General features: G+C 49.5%; 1 protein-coding gene and 1 pseudogene across 3 annotated transcripts in view; one reads left to right on the forward strand and one right to left on the reverse strand.

Annotated features, from left to right (window-relative positions):
• The window catches only part of Arhgap28 (Rho GTPase activating protein 28), a 183,296-nt gene that overhangs the window by 41,681 nt on the left and 121,820 nt on the right, over window positions 1-19,795 (forward strand). Inside the window, exons 1-2 of one of the 3 annotated variants that reach the window (XM_023720359.1) lie at window positions 7,966-8,078; window positions 8,123-8,345. The exons of 1 other annotated variant lie outside the window; for it this stretch is intronic. In XM_023720359.1, the coding sequence (XP_023576127.1) occupies window positions 8,317-8,345 (29 nt within the window). In that variant the 5' untranslated portion in view covers window positions 7,966-8,078; window positions 8,123-8,316. Of the gene's footprint in view, window positions 1-7,965; window positions 8,346-19,795 lie in introns of those variants that run through there. One more of the 3 variants, XM_023720358.1, reaches the window with a different exon arrangement.
• On the reverse strand, window positions 18,477-18,787 carry LOC101586401 (annotated as a pseudogene).

The raw sequence follows: 19,795 nt of genomic DNA on the forward strand, positions 1-19,795 counted from the left end.
CTTTTGTCCACTGACCCCCATCCCCCACCCTGTGTCACAATTTTTGGAACTCTCTGAGTTTCTTGAATCTGTGACTTACAGTTTTCAACAGATTTGGAAACAATTTCAGTCACTGTTTGTTGTGATCTGCTTCACCCCTGTCCCCATCCCAGGACCCTGGCGATGGCTGTCCCTCAAGTCACTGGGTTGTGTTCTATTTTTTCAATTGTTTTCTTCTTTGTGAGTTTCAGTTTGGGTATTCTCTGGTGTGGTGGCTTCACATTTTTTATCTTTATTTTTGTAATTAATGAACTATATCAATCTCATCTTGTATATTCATCATTTCAGACTTTCTCCTTATAGGTAGCAGTGTTTGGTGCGAGGCCAGTGCAGGGTGCTGTTCAGTTTCTTTCTCAGTGTTGGTGGGCTGGCCTAGAATAGCTTTCAGGGAGTGCCTTAGCTCCGAGTCCTGAACCAAAGCCCCAGGCTCTCCACAAGACTTTCTATTACAACTGCTTAGATGTCTGAGTCTCTTGGGAGTATGGGGAATTGCTTAGCTTCTAAATCCACATTTAGTTTTGCCCAGCGCTGTGAAGTAGACCCTGCGCAGGGCAATATAATATTCAGCAACAGGGCCAGCCACGTAGCTCAGTGGATTAAAACGCCTGCAAGCAGGCACAGGGGCCAGGGGTTCAATGCCTGGGCCTGCTGTGCCAGCCCCACCCCCAGGGTGCACTGAGACAGCAATTGAGATGGCATGGTGGCGCGCGCCTGTAATCCCAGCTCTTGGGAGGCTGTAAGCAGGTGGATCACTACGAGTCCGATCTAGTAGTGAGACCCTGAACACCCTATAGGCTCTCTGCTAAAATACAAAAAATAAATAAAAATAAAATCAATGTTTATAATATTCAGCAACACATTCAGCAGAACCTCGGTGTGTTTCTTGCGGTCTTCTTCTGCATGGCTCCTTCCTGTCTGGTACTTTTCCTAGCAGACCCCATCTGTGAGACTCCCTGAACTTGGTCCTGTATCCCCTTGGCTTGGGAGCGGTGTTGCAGGTTTCTGCTCACTGCACTGTACACCTGCAGGGGCCAGCGTGACGCAGCTGTCCCCTCTCTCAGGGATCGTGCCTTGTGCTGGCTGTTGCCGGATAGCCAGGAGCACGTGCCCCACGGGACACCCAACCTTGCCACACACAGCTGCGGCTCTCTGGAAGCCTGAGCCTTTCCTCCTAGAGGTGGAGGTAGCTTCCGAGACCTTCTTTGGCACCAAGAGAGAAGCAGTTTTGAGGGAGCAAGAGAACAGACAACGGGGTCATTGACTCAGCTTGAGATTAAGCTTGGAATTGGGGAGCAGGAGAGTGGCAGCTGTGCGACCCTGTGGCTTTGTGGCACCTACCCTTTCCTGAGCCTTTTTCCATGTCGTTTTTCACACATGGGCAATGGGGAGTAGAGAGCTTGTCCACTCCAAGTGTCCTGGGCTGGAAGCTGCATCCCCCTTATTTCACAGTGAGAAGGATTTCTTTCCCATCTGACTGTGCGTGTCCCTTGATGTGTCTTCTTAATCTTCGCTTCTGCACAGAGGTGCCACAAAGAACGTCCAAGAGCCAGGTGCTCCACTAAGGAGTTTCGATTCACTCTTTTTGTCTCTCTCATGACCTACTGCGGTGGGCATCACTCAGCGGGCTGGGGGACTTTTTGCCTGTGATCTCACTGTTCAGAAGGGACAAAACAGGATGTGAATCTGTGTCCTTCACAGTTCAGGGCCTGCAGTCGGAGCCTCAGCCCGCGTTTCCCCTTCCTCCCGTGCTGTCTTGGTGCTGGAGCTGTCTCTGTGCTTGTCTTACCAGTGTTGGGAAGGACTGGGAGTAGTAGCCCTGTACACGGAGCCTTGTCCAGAGGAGGAGGGGCAAGGACTGGTGTCCTCTGTATTACTCGCCAGAGAAAGAGCTAGCTCTGGGATTCGTGTGCAACCAAAACACTTCTTTACTGGCCAGCTGGTGGTACACACCAGTAATCTCAGCACTAGGGGAGGCAGAGGCAGGAGGAATCACAAGTTCAAGCCTAACCTGGGCAACTTGGTGAGACCTTGTCTCAAAAATAAAAATATTTTTTAGAAGGGCGAGTGTGGCTCAGTGCTGAGGCCCTGGTTGGGTTCAATCCCCAGTACTGAAAATAAAAGAAAATGAAACAGAACAAAATAACCAACAATGAACAAAACACTTTTTATCAAAAGAATTAATTTTACCCTGTAACTTTTTCTTGTGTTTTTCCTCACAAGTTGTCCTTGCTGAAATCAGCTGATCCCTGTCCTTCCATAAACCACAAATGACAACAAGGAAAAAATGACTTTTATTCTATTATGAGTGTTATATCTGCTAACTCAGATTTCGGGATAACGTGTTCTGTGGTATTTGTTCCTGTAAATCATATGTATAAATTATCATCTCCTACAAGGTTGAATTTTATGTGTTCTGTAACAGATGTTTATTAGCAACTGTCAGCAATGCTGAACAATTAGCTATTGTTAGATAAATTTTATTGGAAGTAAGATATGGGGGTTCAAATAATGACAGAGATAGCACAAGCTCCTGCGATCGGGAACTTGAAGTTTTCTTTCTGTTTGCCAACCAAACACTGTGCAAAGACACAGAGTCCTGTTATGAGGAAGCCTGTTACAGCCACAGTAATAGAGCAACAGAACACGAACTGGCCGGCAGGGACCCCAGCATCCCAGGGCAGGTGTCAGGGCTTTTACAGTAGGGATGCCATGGCCAGCAAGCCTGTCAGTCCCTGCGTCCCGGGAGCAAATGGCCCTGCTCTGGGAGGCAGGGAGCCCCACGTGAAAACGCTGTAGTAGAATGGCACTGGTCAGGCAGGCATTAAGTGTAAAGGGAGAAAGCCTGCCTCCTGAAAGTCGTTCCAAGATTCTTTAGACTCGTTAATTATTCAGTTTAAAAATGCTCCAAGCACTGGCAGCTGAGGAGGAATGTGGGGAGTGTCCTGGTTCCAGGCTCTGAAACATTCCTGATTAGTACATGTTTGCAGTACATATTAGTACATGTGTACATATTAGTACATGTTTGCAGTGCATATTAGTACATGTGTACATATTAGTACATTTGCTGTGCTTATATTCCCATGGGGAGTGCTGCATGGACGTAGCGTATCTTAATTCCTTCTAATCCTCTTTATTCATAGCATCACAGTTAATAGCAGCACAATTCATAGCAGCTAAAGGGTCGGTGAGATAGCTTAGTGGACTAAGTGCCTGCTTAGGCAAGCCCAGGGACCGGGATTTGATCCCCAGAACCACATGTTGGGCTGGCCCTGCCCCTGTGTGCACTGAGCCGGCCACGGAGTCCGGGTGTGGTGGCACACGCCTGTAACCCTAGCACTGGGGAGGCTGAAGACAGGAGGATCACTGCAAGTCTGAGCTGCATGGAGACCCTGTACTAAATACATTAAAAAAAAAAAGTAGGAGCTAAATCTTGAAGTAGTAGCCTGCGTCCATCAGCAGGTAAGTGGATAAAGAAAACGTGGTGTCTGTGCAGGGCAGAGGCGCGCTCTGCCCTAAAGAAGGCTGAGGGAGTCTCTTGTAGGAAAGTGGATGCGCCTTGAGACCACAATGTCAAGTGAAGTAAATCAGAATCAGCAGCTTAAGTATCATGTGATTTCTTGAGAAATCCAAAGTATAAATAAAGAATAAAATAGAAGATAAATAAAAGAGGTAACCTTCCTATCTCTTAGGAGCCATTCAGGCATGCTGGGAAGCAGGGAGAGAGAAATCTTGGTCAGACAGGGAAGGGATCAAGGGATGGAGGGGAGAGGGAGGGCCGAGATGGTTTCAGAGAAGGAATTAAGATGTGTTGCATCCACGTGCCGGCTCTGAAGCTTGGAATCCAGAGAAGCACGAAGACAATGACAGCTGTTAGGCAGTCAGTGTTGTTTTGTTTCATATTTGCAGTGCTGGGGATCAAGTTCAGGACCACTCCCATGCAGGCGAAGGGCTGCCGCTGAGCTACGCCTGCACTCCAGCTGATTCTGTTTTTATGTGACCGCTGCTCCCCTCTTCAGAGATTCCTTTTCATTGGCCAAGATCAATAGAACATTCACTGTTTCCCAGACATGTGAAGCACTTCTCTATTTTGTAACTAAGAGGATTGCAGAGTGAGCAATTTTAAATCTTTCATTTCCATTATTAATACTTACAAGGAAGCTTTTAGTAGGCTGGTCCTTGTTCTATCTTAAAAGTGAGAGTCAAAAAAGGGGAAGGAAGAAAAGAAAATGTGGAGGTTTCTATTTCTTAAGGATAGAGGGAGAGAGGGAGGGACGTAGTGAAAGAGAGAAATAGACTCAGAAGTAAGATGGCAGTATGTTCAGAAGATCTTTTAAGATGCGAGGATTGTTTCCTCTCTTGGTAATCTTATCAAATGAACAAATATCTTCAAAAGTCACTTTGTTCCGCACATAGTAGATTAAGCCCTGAACTAAATTTGTGCAGCAACATGAGCACCCCATACTGTGTTTTACTGGACCTTGGAGGGCATCCTGCCTCCCAGCACCCTGTTATTTTATATTAAACTTTGGCATTGGCTGGCAGGAGCCACAGGGGAGCACCCATCTTTATTCTTCTTGTCTGTTAATGAGCTTAAAAAGCAATCAGTGAGTCCCCTGCTGCTTGGGAGGACAAGGGCCATGGAATAGGGTTTCCATGTCTGACAGATGTGGGCTTAAAGCAGGATGTTAGAGATGCTCTAAACTAAGCTAAAGATATTTTAGCAAGTTAATTCCTATTAAATATTGTACTTAATATTCATTCTGTACAAGATTTCTGTGTGCATTAACTACTTAATAAGGTATTTGCACAGGGTGATCCCATAGAGCATCTAGGCCTTTTTCTTCTGGTTTTCTATGTGTGCTGTTTTTAAAACAGGGTCTACAGGTATCGTTCACCCAGGCCTTGCACCTGCTGTCCACCCAGGCTGACAGCGAGGCAAACTCAAGATGATCTTCCTGCCTCAGCATCCCAAGTGCTGCAGTTGCCCTCCTGTGGCACACACACAGCTTGTCTATCAAGTTTTAGGAACTCAAACTTGTCCTCAATTTTTTTAGTTTTTTTTTTTTTTTTCGGAACTGGGGATTTAATGTCCTCAATTTTTAACACACTGCGTTTTTCCTGGAATATTTCTCTATTGAAGAAGTGTCATATTCATTCACTCATCCAGTGTGTGAATGAGCATCCCTTATCTGAAACACTTGGAGCTTGAAGTGTTTCAGTTTTAGATGCTTTTCAGAGTTTTGGACTATGTGTGAAACTTTACCAGTGCAGCATTTGCAGTTTGAAAGTCCAAGATCAGAAATGGAGATTCTAGTAGTGCTTGAAAAGGTTCATTTTTTTTATTATTTCAGACTTGGGATTTTTAATAAAAGATGCTCAGTCCATAGTTATTCTAGGGCTGTTGTCTGCATAACATTGTTCTTCATTTTGTTGGGAATTATGAGCCTGCCCATCCTTTCATTATTGATTGCATGTTAATGTACACAGGGACACTTCTTGGGACTGGAAATGGGGACTCGGCATGACAAGTGGTGTTGCTGCCCATGCCACGACCAGGTGTTGAAGTCCAGGAGCTCAGAGAGTACACGCACACAGAGATGCATGCACTGTCAGATTTGTGTGTGTGCTGGGGTCGAATCCTGGACCTCACGGAGCCAGGCAAGTGACCAACTGCTGAGCGCACCCCCAGCTCTCAAGAGTGCAGCTTTGACGAGGAAACCACTTGCTCTCGTCTGTGCCAAGTATCTGTTGGTTGTGAGCAGCACTTGGGAAGTGTGGCACTGTGACGCCATGTGAACGTGATGTGCTTTTGGTGAGGAACGGAGGCCGGGAGCCCGTGCGTGCCAAACACAAGGTCTTTTTCCCACCTGACTTTCGTGCAGAACTTGGTTCTCTTACATGTATCTCTGCGATTCTCACAGAGGCTCTGTAAAGGACGTAGCGTCGGTTCTGTTGATTCAGATGAAAACATTGGAGGCAGACAGCGAAGTGTGGGCACCCAAAGTCTCCAGAGCTGGCTGCTGAGACCTTACCTGTGGTTCACTCATGTCTATGAGCACTTAGGAGTCCTCTCCTGTCTATGTTCACGTTGAAGCTCAGAAATACAAATACTGGATCACAACAGACCCACATCTGCATTTGACTTGTAAAGCCCTGTCAGTGAAGCTCCCCATGGGCATGGTGGAGGAAGCAAGGGAGGGGAAGTGGTGAGGGCGGCGTGGCTTCCCAGGTCTCAGCCCCTTCCAGCTGATGGGCTCTGCAGCCTTCCTGAAGAACGGGATGGGGCCTGGCGCTGAGCCTCGAGCCTCGCCACAAACAGGAAGCATTTGCCTGCAGCCACCACCTCTTCAAATACCCCTGTTCCCTGGGAATTCCTTCAGTCCTGTCGCTTGGGGAGGTGGGTGTTAGGGATGGGCTCCCAGCCATCGGGCCAGGAGGGGACACCTTGGCAGGAATTCTCCGTGCCATTTGCTTAAGAATTTACTCCTGGGTGCTTTTAACCCCCTCCTGCAAAGGTAAGACTCTGACCTCTGCCCAAGTCATTGACTTCTTTCTGCAGACTGGAAAGGGAACAAATGGCTGCAAAAGTGCTTTTTAGTAGCTCTGTTGGGAGCTCTGTCCTGGGCTTGTGGGCCTGCATGGGTCCCTGTCACGGATCTTTCCCAGCCCCAGCCTGCTCCTCCCTCTGCACCCTACACTGGGTGCCGAGCCCCCTGGACAAGTCTACCAGAGCCTGGGACCAGCATGTAAGACACAAGGCCTCCGTGGAGACCCTCCCGGAATTTTCAGAGCTCTGTAATCATGTGGCCCTGGTCAGTGGCCTGGTGAGTTGAACTTGTTTTTTTGTTCTGGGTCCCATCCTTTATGAGAGCTGTGGGCAAGAGGCAGGAGCCCTGGGGAGGGATTGCTGCTCTTCCTGTGGATTTCTTTTCCTGTTGGTTAGATTGGGCTCATCTGCTTCGGAGTGTCACGGATTCTTTTTCCTTAAGTAGTCTTATCTTTCTGCTTGCCAAACTGCCTGTGTGGGCTCCTTGCTGCTCATAGGTTGCTCTACTAGTGTGTTTTGTAACCAAAAAGTAAAGTATACTTTGACCCAAGTCTGTCTTGGTGACACTGCTTGTTTGTGTAGTGTTTGGAGGGTGGGAATGAGCTTTTCCCTTGTGGGTCCACCTGGGGTTTCAGGTGGTGTAGACAAACCAAGAAGGCCATGGCGGGATCCCTCTGCCCGCGGTGCCACATTTTAGCTACCCCTGGCACACCCACGTGAACATAAAGGCACATCTGGAGGGTTACGGCTCGCCGGGGGGCTTTCCTTGAAGCTCCTAAGTAATAGTGCATTTGCGTTAGGATTAGAATTTGTGGGACAGCCCCTGGTTCCAGAGTTTTTTTCAGCCCCAGGGTAGTCTCTGCCCTCCCTGCCTCCCTGCCCTCGCCCTGTGTGCCTCCTTTGCAGACACATTTTACGAGGCCACATTAAACTCTGAGCTGGGGGATTAACTGAGTAGTCAGAGGGCTAATCGGGAACAAGCTCCGCCAGATAAGCCTCCTTTTGTTTAGATTTGGAAATATAAACAAAGGCCTATATTTTTGTGATCTTAAAGCAGAACATCAGAGAGAAAACAGCGAGCCGCAGAGCCGTTTCCTGTGAAGACAACAGACACCAGAAGGGAAGGGGCTGTCAGGCCGGCAGCGGGTCTTGCCGGAATGCACACTGCCCTAGGAGGTGAACAAATCAGTTTCTCAGGGTAAGAAGCAAAAAGGCAAAGCGCTACCAAGAAGGCGCCTCCCACTCCTGGCCAGCAAAGTGAGGAATGTGCTTCAGTGCCTGCTTCCCACCCGGAGGTGGGGTTTTGAAGCAGCTCAGCTGACGCAAACACAGCGGAGGGTGAATAGTTCACAGAAGAAGGACACTGTGACTCCAGGAGCAGCCCAGGGCTGTCCCCAAAGGCATCCAGTCCTAGCCGGGACCAGGCAAGCTCACACCTCAGACAGTCCCCCCAGTGCACATCTACATGGAAGGAAAGTGAGACTGAGAAAGTGTGTTGTTTCCTAGGGACGCTGTGGAACACTGATGGGTGAGGAGGTCCATGCAGAAGAAGGGGACAGCTGATTAGAGGACACAGTACTAAGTGACTGGAGTGGCTGCTCAGAGACAGGCTTTCAAACTTTGAAACTGAGCAGAGTCAACAGAAAGTGGTCTCTGTAGTGAAGATTAGCGTGAACAACTCTCCACTTGATTGAAGGAACATAAAGATTTCAGCTTTTCCTTGTGAGTGAATGCACACGGTGAAGCCAGGGTCAGGCAGGTAAGGGTGTTTTACTCTGGGCTCCGGACCGCACCAGCTAGCCTCTTCCCCAGAACCCGACTTGATGCTGTGTGAAAATCACTCTTTCAGATGCGAGCCCTCCATTGTTTTGCTTTGCAAGATCACTGGAAAGTGTCTCACTTCTGTACTTGGTACATGAGAGTGGCATTGGCCATCTGTATCTTGCAGACTAGGTGCATGGTGACAGAGAGGCTGTGGCCTTGGGTTTTCTTCCAAACCCAGCCTCCATGAGCCGGGAAGGGACAGAGGGAAGTGGTAGACGCCACCAGCTAGGGTCTTGTCCAGAAGCCCCTTGTGTTGGCCTGCAGCAACTCTGAGTGTGCTGGGTGGGCTGGTCAGGAAGGAAGAGTAGAAATACAGCGAAGCCATGAGTTCATGCTCAAAGATTCTTCTATCATCTTAATTGCATATTACACATACTACATTGCATATTGCAGTCTTCATGTCATGCTTTGGCAACTGTGAATTATTCAGTAGATATGAATTCTATGAAGATACAGGGCTTATCATATAATCTACCTCTGGAAGCCTCTGGAAAAACCCTAAAACACTCTTTGTTCTTTGATTGGAGAAGTTCATGGGTAGTATCTTTACCAGTATAAACCTTAATCCCTTCTAAACAGCTTTTGAATCTTTGGGATAAAAGAGAGCAGATATCAATACTGGGAAGCCTGTCGGGTATTTTTGACAAATGTCTTTTATTCAAGGTTTTCCAGTTGCCCGAGGCACCAAGACCTCCGTGGCTGGAGATGTGCAGGATTTTGTGGATGTGGTAGGGGTGGTATTGCAGGGCAGGAGGAGAAGGGGTCGTGCGGATAGACATCTTGGCACAGGGGTTTCAGACATGGCTCTCGGAAGTACTGGAGTCAGAGATGCAGAGGGAGGGGTGGAAAAAAGGGAAGACTCCAAGAAGGCTCCGGACCGCAGCCCACGATACCTCCGGAGCCCTTGTGCCCAGCTCCTTCCTGTTTATTTGCTTTATGGTGCAGGAGATGGAGCTCAGGGTCTCTACACTGGGCTACATATCTAGTTTTTGTGTTCCTTTCAAATTCTGGCCTTCTGTACGTTTTTTTATTTTTTAAGACACCTAGTGCACTCGAGTTTGAAACCACTGAACACATGCGGCTGCTCACACACTGCGTGCCGTCCCTAGGGCTGTGCTCTCAGTCCTGTTTCTTACCCTAATCTGGGAAGGTGCACATGGGGGTCGGTCATGGATGCAGGCTTCCTCCAGGTACACAGAGGAGGTGCTCCCACTCAGCCGGAACCGTCAGTGCCCAGGCACATTCAGCCGCAGTTTCACTAAGTCTTCACACAAACCCCACACCTGCAGGATTTTCTACAGCTTGCAAGTGAGGAAATTGAGGCGCAGTGAGGGGCCCTGTGTGGCCCAGGTTCATACAGTTTGGTGTCCAGGCAAGAAGCAGAGACCAAGCTCGTGTGACTCTCAGTCCTTTTGCCCACACATGGCTGTATGGATGATGAATTTGCATTCTGTCTGTGCCTTTCAGGCCAGAGTAGAAACCTCTAGATGAGGTCGTGGTGGGAGGGGCTTCGGAGCTTTGAACAATGTGCGGGGGGTGCTCTTCTTGGACTCTGTTTCCAGTCTTCTTGCAGAGGTACATGGAATGGAGCGCAGGGTCTCAGGCATGGACTCTGCCACTAAGCTACATGCCTGGCCCCTGAGTTCATTTTAAATTCCATCTGCTCCTCTTCCCCACCGACGGAAACCTTGGGGTCTCTGTGCGGGAGGTGGTGTTGTTTTGGGTCGGGGAATCAAACTCAGGACCTTCCACTTGCCAGGCAGGCTCTTGTGCTGCTGTGCTATATCCTGGGCTCTGTTGTTTTGGGGGAGGAGAAGGTGCCGTTGGGAGAAGAGAACGGAATCACGTTTTGAGAAGGAGTTTGTTGCAGAGAATCGTGCCCCAAGCCCATCGTGGTTCATCCCAGTAACCTGCTTCCATTCTGGGGTCCGAAGAAGACCTGCCGTGGACTGTCCTGGCACCCTCTGCATTTGTCAGCCGACCCCTCTGTGAAGTCCGGCTCTGCCGCGCCTGCCCCTGCCGCCGCAGCCTCCCCACCCCTCCCACCCCAGCCTCGCGAAGGCCCTTGGCCGGCTCTCTGTGGACACCCCCCGCACTGCGCCTGTGCCCTTCCCCCAGCCACAGCCCCCTTCGCGAACTGAGGAGAGCTGCCTGTCGGGTGCCTTGCCTCGGCTGGCCTCGTGCTGCTTCTGACTTCAACAGGTGTCTGCGCAGCTGTCCCTTCTCCAAGACAGCTCTTCAGGGATCTAAATTTACCCGGCACTCGCCGCCCTGGCAGTGTGACCCGGCCCGGGCGGGTCCCTCGCTAGCTGTCTTTCGCAGTCAGGCCTGTCGACGTTCGTGGGGCTGGATTTCGGGTCTCGGGAGTACGGACCAGGCCTCCCCTTCCGTCTGGGACGCTGACAGACTTGTCCTCCGCTGAAGATCCATTTCACTTACCTGGCGCCCTCCCGCCTTGCTGTCGGCTTCTGAGGGCCGAAGCCCTGCTCTCTGTCCACGTGCTGCACCCAGCCGGGAAGCAGGTGCCTGCACGTGCACAGCCGCCATCCCTGGACTTCATACTCATTCCTATTAAATTTCTCCTGGCTGTTTGCAGTCCAGGAGCTCTGCTTGCTGCGATTTCTTGGTTTTGGCATCGTCATCATAGTGGCCTACTAGACTCACTGGAAAGATGATCGGAGAGGAGGAAGATCCCCAGGTGTACAAACTGCTTGTAAATCTTCTCTACCGAGGCCTGCGCTCATGACACCTGGCTGAGAAAACCTCAGGGGCTTCCACAGTGCGGGCCGCCTTCCTCCAGCCCAAGAAGAGGCTCTGTGATAGCGCTCCCCACATTGCAGGCAACCGCAGCAGCGTGACCTCGCAAGCCAGGCCTGGTCTCCCTGGCTGTGCAGCCTGCACCTCTCTGCGCCAGGGTCCTGCCTGTCCTCCCGCTGGAAGTCCAGCCTGGCCTTTCACAGGCCATCCTTTTGCCTTTCCTCCCTTTGGGGGCGTTGCCCAAGACTCTGGGCACTTACTGTGTGAATCCAAGTGGCGTTGCTGCTGAGGAGGGGCACCACAGGAGGAGAGAGCCTGGTGCCCCTCCTCGCTCGCCCTCACCACAGGAGTCCTGACCCCAGTGGGATCTGGCCTCTGTGTTCTCTCTGTAGGGCTCCTGGACACAGCCTTCAGCTGAAAAGTCAAGCTCCAAAATGCTCCGAACCCCAGAAATGAGCATCAACAGGACACTACAAGTAGAAAATTCCAAATTTAAATTCATGTGACCTTTCCCAGTCAAAATGCAGGCTCACTAAAATGGTCTAAACTACCCTCAGGCTAGGTCTATAAGGTATGTATGAAAGGAAGATGAACTTCCTGTTTAGACTTGGGTTCCATCCTCAGGATGTTTTATTATGTGGATATAAATATTCCAAAATCTGGAAAAAATTAAATCCAAAACATTATGGTTCTAAATTGTTTTTTGGAGGGGGGCACCAGAAATTGAACTCACTTATGCCACTGAACCTGGCCCCTCCAAACATTTTTGATAAAGGCTAATAAAGCTGTGTTGACATTGCAATTAAAATGTTTAATCACACAAAGCCTAATTTTAACTTAGGTGCTCATGGTATCCTGCTAAGTTGCATTTTGTTTTATGTAGTGACAAAATAAGTTATAAAAGTTTTTTTTTTTTTCCGTTTACAAAGTATGATCCTTTTTTCTTTAAAAATACACCATTGTCAAGGGGAATCAGAAATGCATGGTTTTCAGTTTTGCCATTTATCATGAAGATTAACAATCTGGCCTGCTAGCTGACTCAAACCTTGGCATCTACTGAAGTTCTTCAGGGGTCTTCTGTCAGGCCAGGTAGTTGTAGAAATATTGAAGATCAGGGAAAATTTCTATATTTGCAAGCTTATTTAGAGGTATAAGCACAGTGAATAAAATATTAATATTTGGTACATCATGAAGTTCTGTACTTAAACACTAAGGCAGAAACCTGGGTATGGCTGGAGAGTACACAGGTGGGTTTCTGGACTCTATAACCCCATTTCAGTGTCTTCCTCAACTATCACTTCGGAAAGCTCCAGGAGAAAGAAGGGCACAACCCTGCCTAGAGCACCAGTGCGTGGCTCATACTTGTTTTGCACAGAGGGCTTCTCTGACAGTGTGCTTTCTATCAAATAGTGTACCTAAAAAGGAGAACTATGACAGTTAAGGGTTTTATACCTGTGTGTTATGATTTGCTTCGGAGGCCAGGCTTCCATTAACCTATTTGGAGATAAAGGGAACTTAGGTCTCTAGTGGTGCATGGGATGTTCCATCAGTCAGTGGTAGGTTTATGACTGGAGTTGCAGGGTCCAACCATGAAGCTCTCTTTTTAAAACTTCTGCCATATCTACCTCCCCTTGACTCTGTTCTCCCATCTGCATGTGGAATCCACAATTAGATTTCTGTCATGGATGAATCTCCCCACATCTTATTGGAGAGGGGCCTGGGAAGAATTTGAAAAGACAAGCTAAGTTGTTAAGGGACTCTTATGCAGGCTAAGAAGTTGGAAACACCTGCCCCACAACTGGAGCAGCTTCATTAGATGATCCTTAGCATGTGAATAGCGCACTAAGACTGTTGTGTTGGCAGAGTAACTCTTGCAAGGGTTTGTGCAAAGAATCAAAAGGGGAGGAGATGAGATTGGAAGACCAGTCAGGTGACTGTATGGTAGACTGAGGCTCCAGGTGTCCAGCAAAACAAAGGAAGATAGATTGGAGAGATTTGTTGGAGAGACTCAAGCGGACCTGTCCAATCTGGAACACAAAGGAATGAGGAGTGGATAGGGCTGTGGGGTTGCTGCCAGCAGAGTGTTTTGTTTTATTTTAATGTAGAGAGATATTAGTTTAGGAGAGAAATCCTGGAAAGCTACCCCTTTGGAGGTTAAGACTCTCCTTGGGATTGTTCTACCCAGTGGCCAGGCTAGGGACTCTATTTGGGTGTGGACGTTGTCCACGCATTGCCAAGGTTACCAAGCAACCTTTAGGGAAGTTCCCTTGGACATCTGCTAAGCCATCAGCACTCGGTGCTTGGTGGTGCCACTCTAGAAGAGTCGACTCCAGATTTGGGGAAGTTCCGTCTTTATTTGGCAGATGGTTGAGTTAGGCCATTCACAGATCACTTGTTTGTTTGGATGGCTCCACTTTTCTTTAGGGTTTCTTTTCCATAAAGTTGACAAGTTACCTTTTAGTTTCAAAATAAATTAGTACAATGATGGAATTCACACGAAACGACTGACAACCCCTTCAGGAGCTCCAGGCTTCCTGTAAGATATCTTAGAAAGTTTATTGGTAGCTTCCTTTGTCTTACAACTGAATTCCCTGATTCTCCCATAGTGCTGTCTTTCCATAGGGAGAAGAAACTGTCTGCGCTGTCCATGCACAAGTTCAAATCCTAGCCTTTCCTCCTAACCAGCAAAGCAGCTTCAGGATGGTGAAAGATGCTACTCAGCCTTCGGTTCTTTGTCTGTAAAGGTGATCATGACAGTCTCCACAGGATTTCTCACGGAATTGCTGAGGTGTCCAGCGGGCATTTTGCCGACGTAGAGCGTTAGCCAGTGTTGCATATCATTACTGAACATGAACGCACCAGACTAGATTCAGTCCTCTCTTACTGTTTCCAGTGGTTTCGTGAGTGTCACGCTTCCTGAAAGCACTTTTATGTAGCTTGCCTGGATACACTGCAGTTCCTAGCAAAGTGGTTCAGTGAATAATAGGTTTTCTGTTGGACACTCACATCCGCTTACCCTGATGGATCTAGGAGACTCTGTTTTCAGCATACCCCTCCCTCCCAGCCACCATCCGTCTGCTGGTGCCCCAACCTGACCCTGCAGCTTGCTCAGGACTTGGGGTGCCCAGGGCGTCTGTGGCACTCTGGCGTGCCTGCTTCCTCTGCTCCTTTGTTCGTGCATGGAGCATGTTGGACTGCCACAGACGTGTTTCCTTACGGCCTGTAACACAAGACAGTGCAGGCAGAAGAGGGACAGGCCTTTGAGTGGGACACTGTAAACACCAGGTTTCATTTGGGTCCAGGAGCCTTTGACGACATGCCATGTGTGAAGATGAAGCAGCCCTTTGCCGTGTCTTCTAGAAACAACCCCAACCTCTACAGGGTTCAGGGGGAGGTGTCCCCTGCCCCCAGGATCTCAGGAGAGTCGTGGGATTTACATGGAGGAAAACGAAGGCTGGTGCTGGCCATAGTCATTTTCAGGAATTCATTGTGGTTATCAGGTTTCTTTGTTCAGACCAGACAGCAAGAGGCTCTGCCCTTGCAAGTGCTTGGTTTTCGCAAGCTATGGACTATGGCAAAAGCAATGAAAAAGATAGAAATTCATACCTTGATCATATTTACAAGGTATAATTGAAAAAATACAGTAACTGTTTAAAATATCACAAGTTTATTCTGGTAGAAGACACTCAACATACTCCGTTACTTGGAACACTGATCCCACAGCTGTTGCCGCTTCCGAGAGCACGCTGGAGTCTTTTCCTGAGTGTCTTTCTGTGGCTGCCTTGGTGTCTTGAATTCAATTCAAAATGTTCACGGTGATTTCAGTCACACAGAAACATGGTGGAGCACCCTCCTCTGCTTATTTACCTGATCGGACCCCGCGTGACTTCTGACTCTTCCCCAAGGTCAAGATGGCCATGAAAGGGAAACCCTTTGAATGAATTCAGGACATCTGGGCAGCCACCCAGCACAACACAGGCAGTGATGAAAGAGACTCCATGGCAGCTTCCGAAAGTGGCGGGAACAGTGGAGTAAGTGTGTGTGAAGAGTGTGGGTGTGTGTGGGGGTGTGGACGGGCGAGTATTTTGGAGAAATTGATGCCAGTATGTCTTTACTGTAATAAACTTAAAATTCGATACACATACCATATTTTCCAACCATACCTTATACGTATGAGCACGACATTCGTGTCCCAGGGTTTCCATTTTGTTGTCATCAGAGTTCCTTAAAGTTTCTGTGCGTAATTCTCAAGGTCAGATACGCCGTGATCCTCCGAACAGGCTTTTTATGAGCACTGACTGCCCCGTTGCTAGGCAGGAGCGCAGGCTCGGCCGCTTGCTAGGGTCGCGCTGCAGTGAAACTGTTCGTGCATTCTTGTTTAGCATTCAAACATCTTTCTCGTTTTGAGGGAAGATGTGCTAGATGACGGCGAAAGCTCCTCTGGGGACACCGCAGGGCCTCTGGCAGTGGTCAGTGCTGGGAAACTGCTCTGACCTGTGTGTCTTTCCAACAAAGTTCTGGCACAAACCCGCCCGTCCTGCTACTAAGTAGACAGGAGGGAACTGAAAATGTCACTGCATGACCCTCAGGGTCCTGAGATGAGGGGGTTCTGGGGAGCTCGGCGCTGGAGCCCTTGCGGTGCCGGGGAGGCTCTGGTTCTGATCCCCAGAGCCCAAGAGAGGCAGGGAAGAAGGAGGGCGGGAAGGAGGCAGGCAGAGAGCTGGGCCTCTGAGCCCAAGTCAGCGCAAGGCCAGATGGCCGGCCAGACGGCAGGTCCCGCTCAGATGGAATTTCACCTTAACCCAATATTCGCCTAGAAAATCAATCAGTCTTGCAGTGCCTGTGAATTTCACAGCCACATACTGTCATTTTCTTTATTTCCTGTCGTATATTTTATAGTCTAAATCTGAGCCCTCCATTTGGACAGACTGCAGACAAGCTTAATCCAGTGGCAGCCGCAAGCCAGCTAGCTTGATCCAGTTTAGCACTTTGGAAGTTGCTTCTGGGTAAAATTGAGGACTATTAATGGTGCCCTGTCCCCAGCCCCAACGGTGGCTTTCAGACCTCGCTGTGTGGCAGGCAGGAGGCTGAGGCGGCACTCCTCTGCTTCGAATCCTCATCAGGGGAACTCCGGGCAGCGCTGGGACTGGGGACACAGGGCCGTAGCCAACTGGGGACACAGGGCCGTAGCCAACTGGGGACACAGGGCTGTAGCCAGGGCCCGCCTATTGCATACCTGCAGCTGCCTGCTGTGAGCTGAGCTCCCTCAGCTGTGCCACGGGGACCTTTATCTCCACCCCGCTGCCCGTGCCTGCCCCATGGGAATCCCTCAGTGCCTCTCTCTGTGGCAGCGCTGCGGACCCCATACCCTAAGCCGCCTGGGCTGTCCGGTCCCCGTTCTTCCTGCCCCTGTCACAGAGGCTGTGTCATCACACAATAATCTTCCTCTCCAGTTTTTTCCTCCCCTTCAGGTTAGGGAAGGCTGGTGTAAAACCTGTTTTGCCAGTTCATATCTCTCTGCGAAACTATTTTTGTCTCTCATTTGAACTACTGCCAAGAATTTGGAATCTTTGTTTGCTGATTATTTTTCCCCTTTTTCTTACCCTGCAATTCTCCCTGGGCCAGTGAACTGGCTGTGCCCTATCGGGAAGAGAACGCGCGGGAGGGAGCAACCGTCAGCGTGCTGGCGTCCACCCCACAGCGGACTCATCAGCCAGGCGCAGAGGAGTTTTGCCCTTCTCTGAAATGACCGCCGTGCACAGGGCCCTCCCACCTTGAAAGTCTTTCCCAGGCTGGGCTCCGACTCCTGGGCTCAAGCCATTCTCCTGCCTCAGCCTCCCACGGAGCTGAGACTGCAGGCATCTGCCACCTCATGCCAGACTTCTAGGCCTAATTTCTTTCAGAATTTGACTAGCACTTCCATGAAGGGTCTGCTGATGTGTGCGCACACGTGCGTGTGTGGGCGCATGCGTGCATGCGTGTGGTAGACCCTTCAAATCTAGAGATTCCACATCCTCGAATTCAGCCAACCTGAGTTTGAAAATATTCAGAAAAACAGCTGCGCCTGCTGAACGCAGGCCGGCTTCAGCTCTTGTCGACTGTCTACACAGTGCAATAAAATGACTCCCCGCGTTGTACCAGGACTGCGGTGGAGGCTGCTGGAAGCGCGTGGGAGCTTCCCTATTTAGGGAAGCGCACGGCTCTGTCTAGTACAAGAGTTGTGGGCGTCGGGAGTCCTGGTGTGCAAGGGGATCCTGGGACCAGAGCCCCTGCGGATACTGGAGGACAACTTTATATGTGGCAGGGAGAATTTTTTTTTTTTTTTTATGTGGTTAGTACAGGGTCTGCAGGGTCTCACTACATAGATCAGACTCGTAGTGATCCTCCTGTTTTCAGCCTCCCAAGCGCTGGGATTACAGGCACGTGCCACTACGCCCAGGCTCAATAGCCGGCTCAGCGTGCCCCCCAGGTGGGGCAGGCCTGGGAATGAAGTCTGCCCCTGCGGCTGCCTAAGCAAGCACTTTAATCCGCTGAGCTATCTGGCCAGTCCTAGGGATCAATTATATATGATTCATATGCAAGTTATGTAAATGTGTACATATTCTATAAGATACATGCGCAGTGTGCATATGTGGACTGATAACGTTATGGTATATTGTGTATGTACATCTGTGTACACAATATGTGTATTGCACACACACATGCACACATAGACATCTCTTGGACAGACTTCCCGTTGGGTCCTTCTAGAAGCTGGTTACTGTGTCACGGCACACTGTTCCGTTCGTTTCTGGGCTTCGCTGCCTTTCCCATCAGGGTTGTGTTGAGACTGTAAAAGGGGCTGGAGTGTTGCAGGCCGTGCCCCGCGCCGAGGGACCCTGGCTCCTGTGCACACCTCCCCACCCACCCCACCACCCACCCCGCACCCCTGACTGCCCAGCCCAGTCCTGTTCCCCCGGGAGCCCAGAAGCCCGTTATTCCTGAGCTTGAGGCTGGGCTTTTCTGGCCAGGCAGCCCTGGGCTGATGCCTGTGCCTGGGCGCTCGGCCTGCTTCTTTTTCATCTTTATTTATTTTTTTTCCAAATGTATACTTTAATAAGCATTAGGTGTATAAACAATTAGGTGGAGAAGCTGACCAAGACACATAAATTAGAATATCCATGTATTCACCTAAATTTTCTATATATTTGTTTCTTTTTGTAGAATATTTATTAAGATTATTTACTATATACCTACTCACATGTCATTTTGGAAGACCTTCATTATAAAGATAATTCTTCTGTCTGATAACAAATGGCAGCCACAGTCATCATTCTGGACCTTCACGCTGGAGAAACTCGGCTTCCTCTTGAGGTGTCAGTTTCCTTCTGCACTTCCAAGGTAGCGTTTTTACTATTTCTGCAGTGTCTGGTGGAGCTGGCTGCACCAGCAAGTCCGGTGATCTACTCCCTTAGACTGCTGTGACATTACAGAGGAGTGAGGTGGGATCCCTGCAGATCTCAGAGCCTCTGATACACTGGGTTTAGGACTGTCTCTTCTGTCAGGGAACCTGACTAATGGTGTATGTGGCTCAACTGTCTGGACGGCCCGACTGGCAGACGCCGTCTTGCTGCCCATCATGACCCCCTTCTTTTTCATCTTTAAAGCTGGCCCTGGAAGTTCCTCCTGGAAGTTGAAAACTTGTGCGCGCTGTCCTTTTCCTGAAGCCCCTGGGGCCTGTCCAACCCTTTTCTGTTCTAAGGGCGTTCAGTTCTCACCCCAGAGAGTATGAATTTGCAAAGCAGTTCCCAGGCTGGACAGCTCCATAACTCTTCCCGTGGTTCTGTCCCAGGCTCTGATCTCACTTGTGGGTTCTGAGGCTCTGGCGGCCACGCCTTCCCTCTGGCCCCCTGCTCTCTAGCTTGGTTGGCCCCTCTCCCAGGCCCTCCCAGGCCCTCCTGGCTTCCCCTCCTGCTGATCGCATCTTGAAAACAGCCAGATCCCCCGCAGGTCAGATCTCCCGGGACCCCAGAAAGGAGTCCAGGCCGGGTAGATCCTTAGGCCCAGCTGGGCTGCGGGCCAGGCCTGGTAGCCCTGGGTACTCTGGTTGCCAAATTAAACTCACTGTGCTGGTGAGGGAGAGAAGGCCCTCTGTAACATCTTTGAAAAGTATCACACTGCTGATTTTAGCCATATTTTAAGATCTTGAGCTAAGAGACTTCATTGGAATCCCATCCAGCACCTTAATTCTGATGTCATGTCGGACACACAGCGGCGTCTCCCTGGCGACACTTAGCTGCCTCTGACCTCCTACTTCTGTGAGTGGTAGCAGCAAATGCTATGGTCAGCCTGGATTCATTTTTTCCCCAAAAAAGGAAAATAACAGAGGGAAAAACCCAATTACCTCCTAAGCCATTTTTGGAATTAATTTTAGTGTTTATTAAAGAATCTCAGTCCCTTTTCGAAAGGGTTCTCATAGGAGCTCCTGATTAGCGTGAGGTTTTTATTACCTGTGAGCCACGTGCCCATTTAAGCCCCTGCATAATCCACACAAGAGAGACAACACAGAGTCCAGATTACCCAAGTACCAATAGAGAAACACTGCATCACACCACAAAACACTGGCTTAAGATTGTGACTATTGATTGA

Source organism: Octodon degus, unplaced genomic scaffold (assembly GCF_000260255.1).
Source record: "Octodon degus isolate 3935 unplaced genomic scaffold, OctDeg1.0 scaffold00075, whole genome shotgun sequence".
NCBI classification, from domain to species: Eukaryota; Metazoa; Chordata; class Mammalia; order Rodentia; family Octodontidae; genus Octodon; species Octodon degus.